The 15120-nt window shown below is 41.2% G+C and overlaps 1 protein-coding gene across 18 annotated transcripts in view; it reads left to right on the top strand.

The window, feature by feature from the left end:
• PHLDB1 (pleckstrin homology like domain family B member 1) overlaps positions 1–13567 on the top strand; it is a 211166-nt gene extending 197599 nt beyond the window's left edge. For 9 of the 18 annotated variants that reach the window (XM_088443833.1, XM_088443834.1, XM_088443825.1 and 6 more), the window contains 11 exons: positions 8–121; positions 226–328; positions 655–699; positions 1623–1899; positions 1984–2074; positions 3612–3758; positions 3848–4067; positions 5566–5651; positions 5791–5820; positions 12039–12077; positions 12300–13567. In XM_088443833.1, coding sequence (XP_088299959.1) covers positions 8–121; positions 226–328; positions 655–699; positions 1623–1899; positions 1984–2074; positions 3612–3758; positions 3848–4067; positions 5566–5651; positions 5791–5820; positions 12039–12077; positions 12300–12440 — 1293 coding nt within the window. In that variant the 3' untranslated portion in view covers positions 12441–13567. The remainder of the gene's footprint in view (positions 1–7; positions 122–225; positions 329–654; positions 700–1622; positions 1900–1983; positions 2075–3611; positions 3759–3847; positions 4068–5565; positions 5652–5790; positions 5821–12038; positions 12078–12299) is intronic. The other 9 variants (XM_088443840.1, XM_088443829.1, XM_088443841.1 and 6 more) reach the window with 7 other exon arrangements.
• The last annotated feature ends 1553 nt before the right edge of the window (positions 13568–15120 follow it).

The following is a 15120-nucleotide window of genomic DNA, read 5'->3' as shown; positions in this document are numbered from 1 at the left end:
GTTTCAGATTTCTTACTCTCGATCAGAAATTGAGGGTGGTGCCACATTACCACGGATGAAAGCAGCTTCTCCTTCTTCCCAGTTTTCGGTTGCTACGCTTGGCCGGAGCATTTCGCCAAAGGTAAGTGAGTACAATACCCATTTGCCCTAATATATTCATTTGTTCCTTTCCAAAGTATTTACTGTTTGTTGGCCCAGAAATGTACTCATGTTTTCCTCCCTTAGAATGCAATAGTGACACAGAATGGCTCAGGCAGCCTTTCCCACGGCTTAGCAGTCACACTGCAGGACATACAGAGCAAGAGACAACTAGCCCTACAACAAAAAGGTGATGTAGCCATGCCACATTATGCAGCGTGTCAGTAGTTCCTGTGTACTACATGTGATGTTATTTCTGCACATGCGTTACAGGCATCCTGTGTATGATTCAGCTCTTCATTCTTTGTGTGATGTTTTTCTTGCATCTTTCATTTGTTGTGAATTCTTTTTATTGTTGTTGTTATGTTTAAATTGGCCGTTTAAAAATCGGGTTCCGCCAATAGAATATGTATTTGTGCCACTTTTCAAAGACTTCTTCTCTTTCATGTCCTCTTTTACTTTCCTCACACTTTGTGTCATCCTGTCTCTCAATTTCCAATCTGTGTGTCTTTTTAGCCGATGGCCTGAACATAGAGAAGTCCCTTCTATCTGAAGTCACAGGTAGCCAAGACGTTTGCTGTGTGTTTTTCCCTGTATGTCAATAAATGACATTATTGGGATAATAGGCTTGATCACTTTACAAACTTCAGCACATGGATTTAATTATAAATGACTGTCCTGTTTGGTTGCACAGTGCGGTTGAAAGATGACCATGCTCACTAGCCAGTAATGGTCATCTTTCCACTGCGTTTTCCAGTATGACTGATTACGAACTGGTCAGTATTGCTTATATTATTTTAGGACATTGCTGTGGTTTTCAGGCAACACACTGCAGTATCGGGATAATTGTACTATATTGGCATCATAATTGTAGCTTGTGAGCAGCAGAAAGTGATCTTTTCATTATATCTTGAAAAAGCTTCCACACGCTGACATACTTAAAGAGCTTCACAGGACCTATGTACCATATTAGAAGGGAAAAGATTAGCGTTATTTTGTTTGTTTGTTTTAATGTAAACTACGTTTTCCAACATATATATATTGGTTTTCCATGTGTATGTATCTATATATGTATGTATATATATATATATATATATAATATATATATATATGTATGTATATATATATATATATATATATATATATATATATACACTCCCCAGTAAATAAATGGCTCTTAGCTGCTCTGCCCCCTCCATCACGTTATACTTACCCCATTCCCAGTCTCGTCCTTTTCTTTTCCATCACTGCAGTGTGCACGGGCGCGCTGCAGCCATGATTAGGTCATCACAAAAAGCTAATTTCTGCCAGGCTCCAAATACTTTTATCTATCTTTCTTCACTGTATGTGGGACAGCAGGGAACAGGTTACAGTATGTATAATTTCAGTCACATGATTGTGAGATTATCACACAAAGGGAATGCAAGCTAAGTGCATTCCTGCCTCATATGGTGTCCTTTACAACTTTTTTTTCTCTACTACAGGTCAGCAAGTAATAGAGGAACAACGTAAACGTCTTGCAGAGTTGAAGCAGAAAGCTGTGGTTGAGGCCCAGTCGCAGTGGCAGTCTCTTCATGGCGGCTCGCCTCAAGCTTACTTTCCAATCATACATCACTCCATTTTACACCACCAGCGACCTCTGCATTCTCACGAAGATGATCCCTCACATGGATATGACACTTTAAGCTTGGAGAGCTCGGATAGTCTGGACACTAGTGTATCCACAGGGAATTCGGCCTGTTCCCCTGATAATATGTCTAGGTGAGCACCTCTGACTACTCTTGTCTCCTAGTCTTCCTGTTTTAGTCAGTCTACTCTTACACAGCCTCTGAATTGTTATTCCAGTGCCAGTGGCTTGGACATGCTGAAGATTGAGGAAATGGAGAGGATGCTTTTAGAGGCTCATGCAGAGCGAGCACGACTTGTGGAATCCAGGGTGAGTTGACACTTATGATTGCAGATTAGATGTTTTTGAATAATAATGATGAGTGTAATTTTATAAAAGTAAATTATGTTTATAATGATATAGAAATCCAGACATTTATGTTGGAACTAGTATAGCGAACCCATCATTCTCCGGACAGCTAGCTATCTTGTCTGGCGTAGCAGATTTTTTCCCTCCCCCACTATACCGTCTGCAAGCTGAAACCCCCTCACAACTACCCGGTGCAGACTGGTCCATAGTGAGGGACCAGTGGGAATTAGCTAATACCACCCAGAAAGTGTTGCAGCAGCGTGACCACACATACACAGAGGTTGGCGGTCCCTATAAATAACTATGCAATTGGAACATTCAAAAACCAACACTTAAAGTTCTCAATGTAAGTTTATACTTAAACTAATGAAAAATGAATGAAAGATCCACTCCAGTCTCTTTATCTAATGGCCATGACTACTTTGGTATACTTTGGAACTGCCGGATTACTCTAGTAGATGATGCCTATAAACTCCTCTTGACTGTTCTACTCTTGGCAGCAAAAACTGAGTATTGACTATCTATCTATCTATCTATCTCTCTATCGATCTGCTTATCAAGCAATGCAGCATATAACTATGTGACTGTAAGACAGAGGATTTTATCATTTGCTGCGTGTGTCTCTAAATCAGGTTGCAGCACTTTGCATACAAATTTTTGTACACTGAAGCGACTGCTGAACAGAATATTTGGTACCTCACTAAAATCTCTATCCTGCGAATAGGAAACACTTTACTTACTCACTAAGGGGTATATTTACTAAAGGTTCTAAAACAGCCAAGTACTAATGTTGCCCATAGCAACTAATCAGATCCTGTGTATCATTTTCTAGAATGCAATAGAGAAATAATAGCTAGAACCTGATTTGGCTACATCATCACTTGTCTGTTTTAAAAGCTTTAGTAAATCCATCCTGAAATGTCTCTGTCTGATATAATGTAATTGCTTAGGTCCAGCAAACAACATAAGTCTGCGTTCAGGTATCAATTGTGGGGATCAGTGTGAATTGCTTTGTTCCTCATTAGAATGTTTCAGACCTGTGTCTACAGGTCCACTCTCATTAATGACTGTAGCAAATATACATCCATACTTCTCCTGCTGGCATTGTCCTGGGAATAATCTGCTGGATCCCCTCAGATGGCGATTCTACCACCTCTGCTTGCATGGTCCTGCTGCAGCTCATTCTCTGATTTACTGAATTATTTTCAGCTGTCCAAGGTTATCCTCTCACTTACTGCAGTCACAGACTACAGATCCTGTTGTAGCTGTTTTATATTTTTCGTCCCAAGCCCTCCGCTTTTTCCTGTTCACACTGTGAGCCAGTTCCAGACTCTTTGGGGCTCATGCGGTCATTTCTACAGTTTACCAGTGTGTGCCACTTAAAAGGCAGGAGAAGCCCACACCACACCATGCCTGGTCCTTGAGCTACACAAACAGCGATAGCCCACAATAGGCAGTGGGGGTTACATGTATTATTTATGAGTTGTTTATTTTTCAGGAGCGTGAGGTTGAGGCACGCAGGAGAGCACTGGAAGATGAAAGGAGGAGGAGAAAAGAACTGGAGAGACGTCTGCAAGATGAGACCTCTCATAGACAACGGCTGGTGGATAAAGAGGTGAAGATGAGAGAGAAACATTTTTCACAGGTTAGTTCCCCAACTTTCACTGTATTATCCAGACATAGAATTAGAGTCTTATGATTTACTTTACTATTTTTCTGTACTCGACCCTCCAGGCCCGTCCTCTCACCCGCTACCTCCCTATTCGAAAAGAAGATTTTGACCTCCGCACTCACATTGAGTCTTCAGGTCATGTAGTGGATGCATGTTCTCATATTATTTTGAGTGAAAAAATGTGTCGTGGTTTTCTGACGAAGATGGGTGGTAAAATAAAATCTTGGAAGAAGCGATGGTTTGTGTTTGATCGTTTGAAACGCACTTTGTCCTATTATGTCGGTAAGTAGTCCGTTGGGGAGCTGACATAACCTAGCTTTACTTGTGGATAATGGCATATGGTTCATAGAAGTATTACGTTTGTGCTGTTCCAGAAATATAAAATGTCAGTAACTGACATATTGTAGTATAGTCTACCTTTCACTCTAGTATCATCCTTTTCATTACAATAAAATTGTAGTCTCATCTATTACTTAAAGCAGAGGTTCCCAAACTCAGTCCTCAAAGCACTCTAACAGTCCAGGTTTTAAGGATATCCCTGCTTGACCAAGGGTGACTTAATTAGTACCTCAGTCAATTAGATTTAGCCACTTGTGCTCAACATGGATATCTCTAAAACCTGAACTGTTGGGGTTCCTTGAAGACCGCGTTTGGGAACCTCTGACTTAAAGTAATCATGAGAGTGATGGAGCTGTTATGTGGACATTTTGTGAGTCTGAAACTATATATTGTGTGTAAGGCACCTAACATTGTACCTCTGCACACCTCACTGATACATGTGCGAAAGGTAACCTTGTTTTTGCATTGCTCAGCCAAACTAGGCATGGTGTTGTCGTCTCCATGATTTCTAAGGAATTCCCTTACTCCAACCAGTTCCACCCTCCACCCTGCGCAAGCACCCATCATTCTGCTCTGCAAACCAATGGCTTTTGGCGTACATCTAAATGCCTTTGTACATAGTGGAACCAAAGCTGATTTTGGAACTGTGTGTTTGATTTTTGGGGTGGCGTAAATCAAATAGCTAGATTGCCACAGATGACAGAGAATAATATGGCAGGTTGTCCCGCACATCTCCTGATTCATCAACTGTATGGAGATGTTACACTTCTGGGACAGTCTTTATTAAATACAAACCAATTTCCCAGAGCACTGTAAGAACATAATGGACACAATAGGAAATGCATGTATAATAAACTCTGCCACATTGCCATGTAATATAGTATTTAAAAATAAGGTTTACAATATGAATGTCCATGTGACACGACATTATGACCTTTCTCAGATGGCCACCTACTCTAAAAGTCTACTTCTCTAACTGGAAACTTATCACTTTCCTTTTTCAGCAACATTTGACCACATACTATACTACATACAATATAATGCTAATAGGAGCTTGGCTATGTTCTACGCTAACTTAAAATCACCTATGGATAGATGGGTGAGGAACAAGGCCAAAATAACACGTAAAGGAGTTTGGTCCATGCAACTCTAATTTATCAAATGAAAGCAACAGTGGTGTTACTTATATAACATACAAACCACAGTGTTTAGATACCTTGCTGGCACCATTCAAATAGTGCACGGGTAGCCTAATTCGATCCTAAAGGACTCCTAACAGTTCATGTTTTCCAGAACTCCTGGCTGGTGACTGTTAGGGGTCCTTGAGGAATGAGTTTAGCGCTCTGATAAGGCAGTGAGACCAGTGTGGAATTACAGCAGTTCCAGAACTATTTCTGATTTTTCTTTCTTGTAAACTTCCCCAACCTGATTTCCCATCCAGACAAACATGAAGCAAAGCTGAAAGGTGTCATCTATTTCCAGGCTATTGAGGAGGTATATTACGACCACCTTAGAAGTGCAGCAAAGGTGAGACTTTCCCTTATTTTGTTCCATACACAATCAGCTTTTTTATTGTCTCTTATTTCATTGGTACAGCCTCTTTAATCATATACAGAGTTTCTTCATTTCGTTTTTCGCCCCAGTGATTTATTCTCTATCCTTACAGAAAAGAATTTTTAATCTGAGTCTGGCTTCTGTACGTATACTGCATCCCAAGCGGTTTCATTACTTCTGATAAATCTGACTCCTCTGTGTTAATAACAGTAATAACATCACTCTAGCAATAACATCACAGTATATCAGGACTTGTGTTAAGTTCACTTTTCATGTTATGATGCTTTATAAGAAACACATGTAATGCTGTGGCCGTTTGGTTGAGAGACAGTTGTCTCGATGTGTTGATATTAACTGCATGATCAGTTTCTAATTAACTGTGGGCTATTCTATATGTGCAACATCTGCTCACCCATTGATGGTCTTCCTTGATAGGTACACTAGCTATATAGGACATGTCCTGTGTCTTGACCGTGCCTCCTCCAGAGCCTTTATCCTCTTTTCAGTAGATGGGAGGTTTATCGGCTCTGGGAAACACCTATGGCCCAGGCTATGGGTGTGATGATCCTTGGGCCCACTCCTTCCAAATAAACAACCCACTGACAAAAATATGAACAATTAATAAGCCCAATGGATTTTGGTAGTTTATTTAAAGAGATGAACACAGGTTTGTAGTGCAAATTAGAACAATTATAAAAAGTAATCCCAAGCCAATATTAATTACTTTCTCTACCATAGAGGTTTTATATATAAAAGATCTGTAAAAAGGTCAAATTCATCTTAAACCAATATGAAGCAAAATCAATAGCCTCAATGTATGTGAGTAATACTTAATTCCTATGAGGTTATAAGAGACAATTAAACCATAGATTCTCATTTAAACCTAATGAATGTACAGTATTGAGCCGAAAGGTCCACTTAGAGCAAAAGCGCTCTGCAGTATGAAGCTGTCACCATGGGTGGAATCAAATCGACCATATTGTATCGAAACGTTGCCAAGTTGTGTTTAAATAGAGAGAAATAGCTGGTCACCTCCTTGGAGCATGTCAAATTGTCAATGTATAATTTGTCATTGTTACATTGACATTCTCCACCAGATTTATTCACTTGCTGTGTTTTTGTGGCCCTCGCTGCCATTAGGCAGCTTCCTATAGAACACTTTGCCTAGGAAATCTCATGCCTGGGAACAAGTGGATGGATTTTGGTCAGTGCACGGTGACCAGGGACTGTCACTGACATCAGGATGCCTATGTACAGTCTGTAGAGACCAATGCAATAGGTCTGACAACCAGCTTTCTGACACTATTATATCTAGTTATCATTTTCTTTATTACATTTATGTTTTACTTATGTAAGGCCCAAATGTTAGCATATTGATGGTGCAAAAATGTTGTAGTAAATGTTCTGTATGCAGATTTTCCAAATAATTTTAATTGTTTTTTTTAAATACTACTTGAATTGCAATGTATTTGTATGTATGAGATCAGTGGTTCCTTGTTAACCATGTACTTCTGATGGGGAACAGTATTTGGTTTGTTTTCTTCTTGGCTGAGCCAATGCATACAGGGCCTGATTCAGCTTTGGGAATAGAGTGAGAATTAGCACTTATCTGTGTACCTGGACAAACCATGTTGCAATGCAAGGGGTGTAAATACATAAAAATGTTTGCATGTAGGGTAAATACTGGCTGCTTTTGCATGTAGCCCACAAATACTGCACAGCTTTATTATTACACTGACTTTAGATGCCAGTTTGGACACCTCCCTCCCAAATCTAAACCTCTCTGCACCTTTTAAATCTGCCCCACCTGCAGTGCAGCATGGTTTCACCAAGATGATCAGTTAAGTGCTAAATCTCAGTCTATTACCAAAACAGAATCAGGCCCGCAGAGTATGACCAAATGTAGGAATAGCATATTGAGATACACCCGTGGAACTTGACCATTCTACTGGCAAGTGTTAGGAAAGGTGACAGTGAAGTGGATTTGAAATGGGGATGCTGCATATATAAAATGTTGAGTGGGCCTAATTCAGAGGTGGACACAAGTGTTGTTGGTGCTGTGTCTTTGGCCACAGCGGAGCAGAAAAGTTATGGTAATGCTAAAAGTGGCGTCTTGTGTAATGAGACACCCCCCTCCAGCTTCTCTGATCTGCTGCCTGCATCCGATGACGCAGCATCAGATCACCATCGGTAACATCGCACTGTACATTAGACCATCTCTGCAACCCATAGTGTACTCAGAATGTCCCCGGCAAGACAGCTGCTAAGACCAGTGAATCTGCGTCGTAGGACACAGTCGCTGACTCCAGCACACCTCTAAAATATCGGCAAACTGCGACTGGAGCCGCAACAGCATTGCAGCACATGTGCACTGCGTCTCCGGCGCAGCAAAGAAGCCATCGAACAGCTGCGACCAAATCGGCATAGCGTTTTAGGCCGAATCGGGCCCAGTGACAGCAACTGTTATGGCAAACACACTGCAACCCAAAGCTTGGAATGTTGCTGGATCCCTTAGTAAACAATGAGAAGTTGTCTCATCCCGTTGTGAAAGTCTAGTTGGTCAGCAGCGCTGCTGGTTCTACCAATGAAAGTAGAATCTTTATGTTCCCACATGTAGAATGGTTCCAGCATCTTGTCACTTTCTCCTCTCCTGTAGTTTGAAGTTTGCGTGGCTGTTTCTGAGTTGCACACAAAGTGGCTGTAGTTGTGGGTAACCGCTGAAGCCTGATTTACTACCTTATGCTAATGTGAGATTCCTTAGGACTAATGTGGGGGTTTGTTTGTCTGCAAGAAGAAAGCCGGGGCACCAAATGATTTGACGTCAGACTCTGTAACTATCATCATTAGTATCAGCACTTGCATCAGCCCCATGCTAGGTGCAAGAGATACATCAGGAATAGGCTTCCCTTTCCCATACACACGACGTACGAATCACACGGAGCTGTAGATACACACCCACAAAACGTCCAACTCAAATAGGATGGACTTGCGTAAATTAATCTGCAATCATGCATAATCTGCTGTGTGCTGGGTACAGTGGGGCGAGGGAGGCTGCTGTTGCTTAGCAGCAGCAGCCTCCTCTGCGGGGGTGGGTGCGATCACACTGATCGCGGCCCCCCTGGATCAGCCCCATCCTCAGCACGCCATTTTGTTTTTCTAAGGGGGGCTAATTGAAATTCCCCCTAATTGGATTACAGTGTTTATATTTCATCACTGTCTGTATTAATTAAGATAAAGAATGGAAAGCTTTGGTTAGTGAAAGGAGTTCTTCTAAGGGTATCCGGATGGTAGGTCTACACTAATAAAGTAGACCATCAATTGGTTGACACCAGAAAGGTAATTGAACGACAGTGACTTAGGTCGATGGCGTTAAGAGGTTTATAAAATAAAATAAAAGGTTGACATTCGAATGGTCGACACAAAAAAGGTAGACCCATGGTTTTTCCTGAATTTTTAGGGTTAGGCTAAAATAACAAAAAAAGTGTCAATTTAATTGTCGGCCTTTTAACCCTGTTGACCAATTACCTGGTGACCTTTTAACCCTGTTGACCTATTGACTTTTGGCCTTCTGGTATTGACTGTTTTATGCTGATTACACACTGGCTGATATATTGGTCGATCAATTGATCGGCCAATATATCTTGTGTGCGGCGGCCAGTGTGTACCAGCGATATGTTGTTCAGACATATTGCGTCAGCTGTGCTGCACAGCTGATACCCCAATATATCTGCAGATATATTGGGGCATCGTGCTGTGTGTTCGGGCAGTCAGGCTACCACCTGTACACTTGCAGCAGGGGCTGCGTAGCACGACACGCCCCCTGGCCAGCGGGACCCACAGCAGATGACAGATGATGGTTGTTCAGTGTATATGAACAACTATCATCTACAGATATATCTGTTAGGTGTGTACCCAGCTTAACTTAATGTACACCTATCAATCCACACCCCTTCTAAGTGATAGGAAGTAGTTTTTACACTTTTGTACAATGTGTCTGTGGCGGGATGGGCACAAGTTACTACAGGAAAAGGGCATCGGGCTGCGTTTTGCAAGCAGAATATTTACAAGGACTGATACATACTACTCGGTGGTATGGGTGATCATTCCAGGTGTACAAGTTGGTACAGTTACAAAGGGCTCAATGTAGACGATATTAATCAATATATTAGTGTGTAGCACTTATGTAAAGTCTGATGTAAACACAATTTACAATAATTCTGGACTGCAAAATAACAGTTTGTATACTTCACACAACCAGACAGACGGCACACATGACACATCCTGTACAGCATTCAACTAAAGATTGTGTTAATTTAACACCTACCACCTGTGTTGTCACTTTAACACTTTCCTATTATATTGTTAATGAAACACTTTCCATTCAGATCAAATGCTTAGTCAGCATGCATCCTCCTGTCTCTCAATGCTAGACAGACCATTTCTTTCAAAAATACCAGCAACTAAAGTGCACATTTTGCCTTTAAAATAATATACCTTTTAAATACAAATATGTTCATAAACTCAGTGCAGAGCAAAAGGGTTTAACCCATGCATTGCCAAACTCCAGTGGCACCGCAGCACAACATATTAAGTATGGACATTTAATTAGCCATCTATAATATTTAACTTACAGTAGAATACAATGTACAATATGCATAAATATACAGAATTACACTTCGTACATAGCATTGCAAATAACCGATTCAGTGCCGCAGTGCCGATCATTAACCTTTTGGGACCAGGTAACATCTGCCTTGACCACCAGCAAATGATATGGCTTTGTCAAACATATATGTGTGAGAACCATGTGGTTGTTTCCTAGGCTGTATCTGGTTACATTTGTGGGAACACACCGTTCCTGTACATATCCTACAATAGAACGCCCCTTTCTCTCTCCGTCCCACTCAAGCAAATGTTAGTGCAGAGTCGGCATGTGTGCATTTATGCGCAACTATTTTCTGGGCATGCGCACAATTATTTCATGCAAGATTTGCTCTGCAAACCAGCATAGTAATAATCCATCTGCACCAGAAACTTTATCTTTAAACTTTCAGCAGCCAGAGATAATGGAGCTAAAATGCTTTGCTGGGACTCCCAATTTGTAATACTCCTTCTTGGTTCATTATTACACTCCTGAATCTGCTGCGAGGATCTCTGGTCCGGAGGTACAGCAGCCTAACATCGCTGTGCCTTCCGTATACCTGGAGCCTTTAAGGTGTGTTTATTCCGTCCTCAGACTATGCAAAATAAGTAATGAAATGATCTCCAAAATTTTGTCTCTTTGGATGAGTGGGGGACAGTCACAGAGCGTCCTCCAGATTTTTCCACATCTCCTCATGCCAAGGAGAGCTTCTAGCCTGCAGAGACACCTCCTAAGTGCAGAGCGTAAGCTGTAGATGTGCACGTGGCGGACCATGTAAGCGACCGGTCCCGAATGCATGAGTGCATGCTGATAATGAGGTCCACTGTGTTCTTTCACCTTTGGACCTTCTCCTAATTCTTGCTTTTCTCTTTGTTCTCAAAATGTTCCACTCTTAGGTTGAAGTTGTATTGCATTTCTGTTTTATTACATTATGGCGCGAGTGTGCATTGACGCGCCTCTTCTCAAGTTATCTGGTTACATGTTGTTGTTTGTTTTGTTGCTTATGTTTTAAGCGCATTAGTCTGTATTTCTATGTAATTGTCTTACTTTTAAATGTGTTTTTATGTGTGTCTGTATGTTAAAAGGCTCATTTATGAACTGCAGAAGTATAAAATCGCTTAGTGTATTATCCTAGATGTGCACGATTGCCCCAGTAGCGCATGAGACCAAGGTGGTGGCATCTTCGAGTGGGAAAATTTTTGCACCAGGCAATGGTAGTATATAGGCAGATGTAGGGTATTTCTGGCAGTGTGAGAATGAGAGTAACAAACACTTTACGGGAGGAAGCACAGCCTTTTCTTACCTGAGACTTCAGTTCTCCTTCACTACTGAGGTCCTGGAGAATGGGATGTTCTTCTACTGTTGCATGAAAAGGCATTGCCTGTTCATGCTGAAATATTTAAATTAATAAGGGGGGGTAGTTCTAAACCGGTAGTCGGTTAATTTTTCTACCATGCATATTTTCCAGAACATTGTTCCAGACGCTGTGCAAAAAATGCATGGTGCAAGAATATTATCTTCAGAGTCAAACTCTTTGGGGTGTTTCCAAAAATGCATTTTGTGGATAAGAAGCCGCACTTAAACTTGAACATAAATAAACATTGCAGATGTGCTGTTTTTGTGGTTCATATATGACTCTTCGTATTTGGTGTTATGCTATGACCTGTGCATCTATATTATTATTATTTTGCACTGAACTCCTCTCTTGTCCTCTGTAGCAGATATCCGATTTTCTCTCTGTACCCCTGTTGAAGGAGGTGGGTTTGAATGTGTCTACACCGCATCTAATGTAGTGTGTGGCATGCTGGTTTGCTTTTACAGCTGGGTAATCGCATCCTCTTTAGAATTTTATTTGTTGACATTTTCTTTGTGAACCTTTTTGAGTTTGTGTGCACTGCACATTCCAGTAATATCTAGTATATACAGGATGTTCGAATAATAGGGTTAATGTGTCTAATTATTTTTTTTATCTCTCGCAGAGTCCCAATCCAGCGTTGACCTTCTGCGTCAAAACCCATGATCGGCTGTATTATATGGTAGCTCCTTCTCCGGAGGCCATGCGGATTTGGATGGATGTAATCGTAACAGGAGCTGAGGGTTACACACAGTTCATGAACTAATGCAGAGAACAGTCCAAACTTTAATTATTCAGTCAAACGCTCCTCAGGAACCACAACAGAGAAAAATAAATATATATTTTTCATTGTTAATGACACTATAATCAAAACTGTATTTACTTTTTATTTGTTTATACATATCTTTAAGTAGTGTATAATTATCTATATTGTCAAGCTGAAATGACCTTTTATGATGTTTTATTTTTCCCATACGATAGCTTGTCATTTCTCACTACAAAACTATAGGTAACTGCCTTATGTTACCAGTCATTATTTCATTATTATGTATGTAGTTATGCACCAAACTGAGTGTAAGACTAATACCAATAATACTTATAGCCAAGTAAGATGTAGCTCCTATGCAAGGTTCATGTAAAGACAAAAGATTATTTTAGAACATTGGTAATTGCATATACTCAACACAACTGGCTTTTTTATTTTGAATTGCCATGTTCAATGCTTTGCCCACTAATTTCCATTTCTACGGGTATAAGATTGGAGGAGATCGCTGGATTGGTTCATCGATAGAACATTTGGGTTAGTCAGTAACTTATGATGTGCCTAATTTTGCACCAAAATGCAAAACGGAGATTTCATTGTTATAGAACTAATGGGTGGAGGCTGCACATTGCAGAGGCGTTCTTGTTTAGCACACAACAGAGTGCTTCACTGGCTCATGCACCTTTTATTTACACTAGTTCAGCTATATTTTGGCTGGGGTGCATAGCCTTACAGAGCAGGTCTGCAGTGCATCAGTAGGTTGCACAAGCCGAGGGCAGGAGGTAGGTGGAGTGCAGGTCTCCCGAGGAGCTACACCAATCTGCATCATTTTGCGGAGCAGAATGAGATTTGATTTTTAAGTAGTGATGAGGTGCCCTATTTGGAGGTCTCATCCTATACTTTAACTGGGGCCTGATTTGAGCCTGCATGTCTGCATAGATGCACATTTCTGTGCACACTGAGCAATGTAATAAAGAAAGAGTTCAACACACAATTGTTACATGTAATAAAGACCATCATGATGACTCTTCACAGTTACGATTTAATGTAAGCTGTAAATGAGACTAAACCAAGCAGTATTTTAGGTGAAAAATAAAATAGTTTATTTTATTAAAAGAATATATTCTAAAGTCGTGTTAGATTGTACTTTAATGTGACATTTTAAGTTTTATAGTTTGCCTCTACAGATTTTTCCGCACCTTCACACCCCTAGGTTGCGGAGTCACCAGTGGGTAGACCTGCACCTTCAGCTGGGCTAGGAGAACCATTCAGGCAAGCAGATGGAAAGCCGTGGAGTTTTGGTGTGTGTGTTAGGCTTCCAAAGCCTTTACAGAAGCTCAAATTCGTCTGATTTTTCCTTGTAAATCAGGTGGTGCAAGTCAGGTGCTCATTAGTACTTCTATTGGTACAAGGAATGCTATATCTGGGCACATTGTTTTATGGGAGCGTGTGCTTATAATGCACTACATGGCCAAAAGTATGTTGACACTGGAACATGATACCCATATGTACTTGTGGAACATCTCATTTATGAACCATGGAATAGCTTCCTCCTTTGCTGCTAGAACAGCCTCCACTCTTCTGGGTATGCTTTATACTAGATTTTGGAAGATGGCTGCAGGGATTTTCTTCCATTCGGCCACAAAAGCGTCAGTGATGTTGGGCATTGATGTTGGAGAGATAAGACCTGGCTCCCAGTCAGCATTCCAGTACATCCTGAAGGTGTTCAATGAGGTTGAGGTTTGGGCTTTGTGCAGGCCAGACGCTGCAAACCATTTTTTTAGCTGGCACTCACATTTTGCTCAGGGGGCACTGTCATGATGAAACATGAAAGGACATTTTCCCAAACTGTTGGCACAATGTTGGAACCATAGAATTCTCCAGATGTCATTGCAGTAAGACACCATTATACTCATCCACATAACTTTGCAGCTGTCAGTACGCATTTATGCATCATGCATTCTCCTGGCATCTGCCATACCCAGATTCATTTATCAGACTGCCAGATGTAATGCTCGATTAGTCACCACTGACATTTGTCATTGAATATTTGTATGGCTGCGCAGCCATAGAAACCTGATCCAGGAAGCTCTGGGGGAATAGTGTGTGAGGGGTACACTTTTCGGCAGAGCTGTTGTTGCTCCTAGACGTTTCTACTTCACAATAATAGCACATACAGGTGACTGGAGCAAATCTAGCAGGGCAGAAAAAGCCTTGTTGGAAATGCGGCCTCCTATGACAGTGCAACGTTCAGTGTCACTGAGCTCTTTTGTAGGACCCAGTCTACTGCTGATGTTTGACTTAGGAGACTGTATTGCTGTATGCACCTGTGAGCAATGGGTGTGGCTGAAATTGCCAAACACTAATTAGATGGAGGGGAGGGGCCACATACGTTTGGCAATGCAGGGTATTAATCAATGGGCTTCACAACACAAAAAATGCAGACAGTGGTGGAAGCTCAGTGCACAGTTTTCTTTTGTGGTGCTGTGTGCCTCCATTTAGGCCGGCACATCTGGATATTCAATGCAAGGTATGGGTTTGGTGGAGTTTGTGGAGAAACGGAAATTTGTACCAGCTGCTGAAAAGCGTTTGGCACAGTCTTTTCGCTGAGAGGTGTATTTTGGTGCAGTCTTTGTTGTGTGGAGGGGTATCCAGACATTTCACTCAGCAAACTGACACTTTT

The sequence above is a fragment of the Taudactylus pleione genome, unplaced genomic scaffold, assembly GCF_031769625.1.
Source record: "Taudactylus pleione unplaced genomic scaffold, aTauple2 ptg000334l, whole genome shotgun sequence".
NCBI lineage: Eukaryota > Metazoa > Chordata > Amphibia > Anura > Myobatrachidae > Taudactylus > Taudactylus pleione.
Note: the sequence above shows the minus strand (reverse complement) of the source record. Positions and strands in the feature narration are given on the sequence as shown.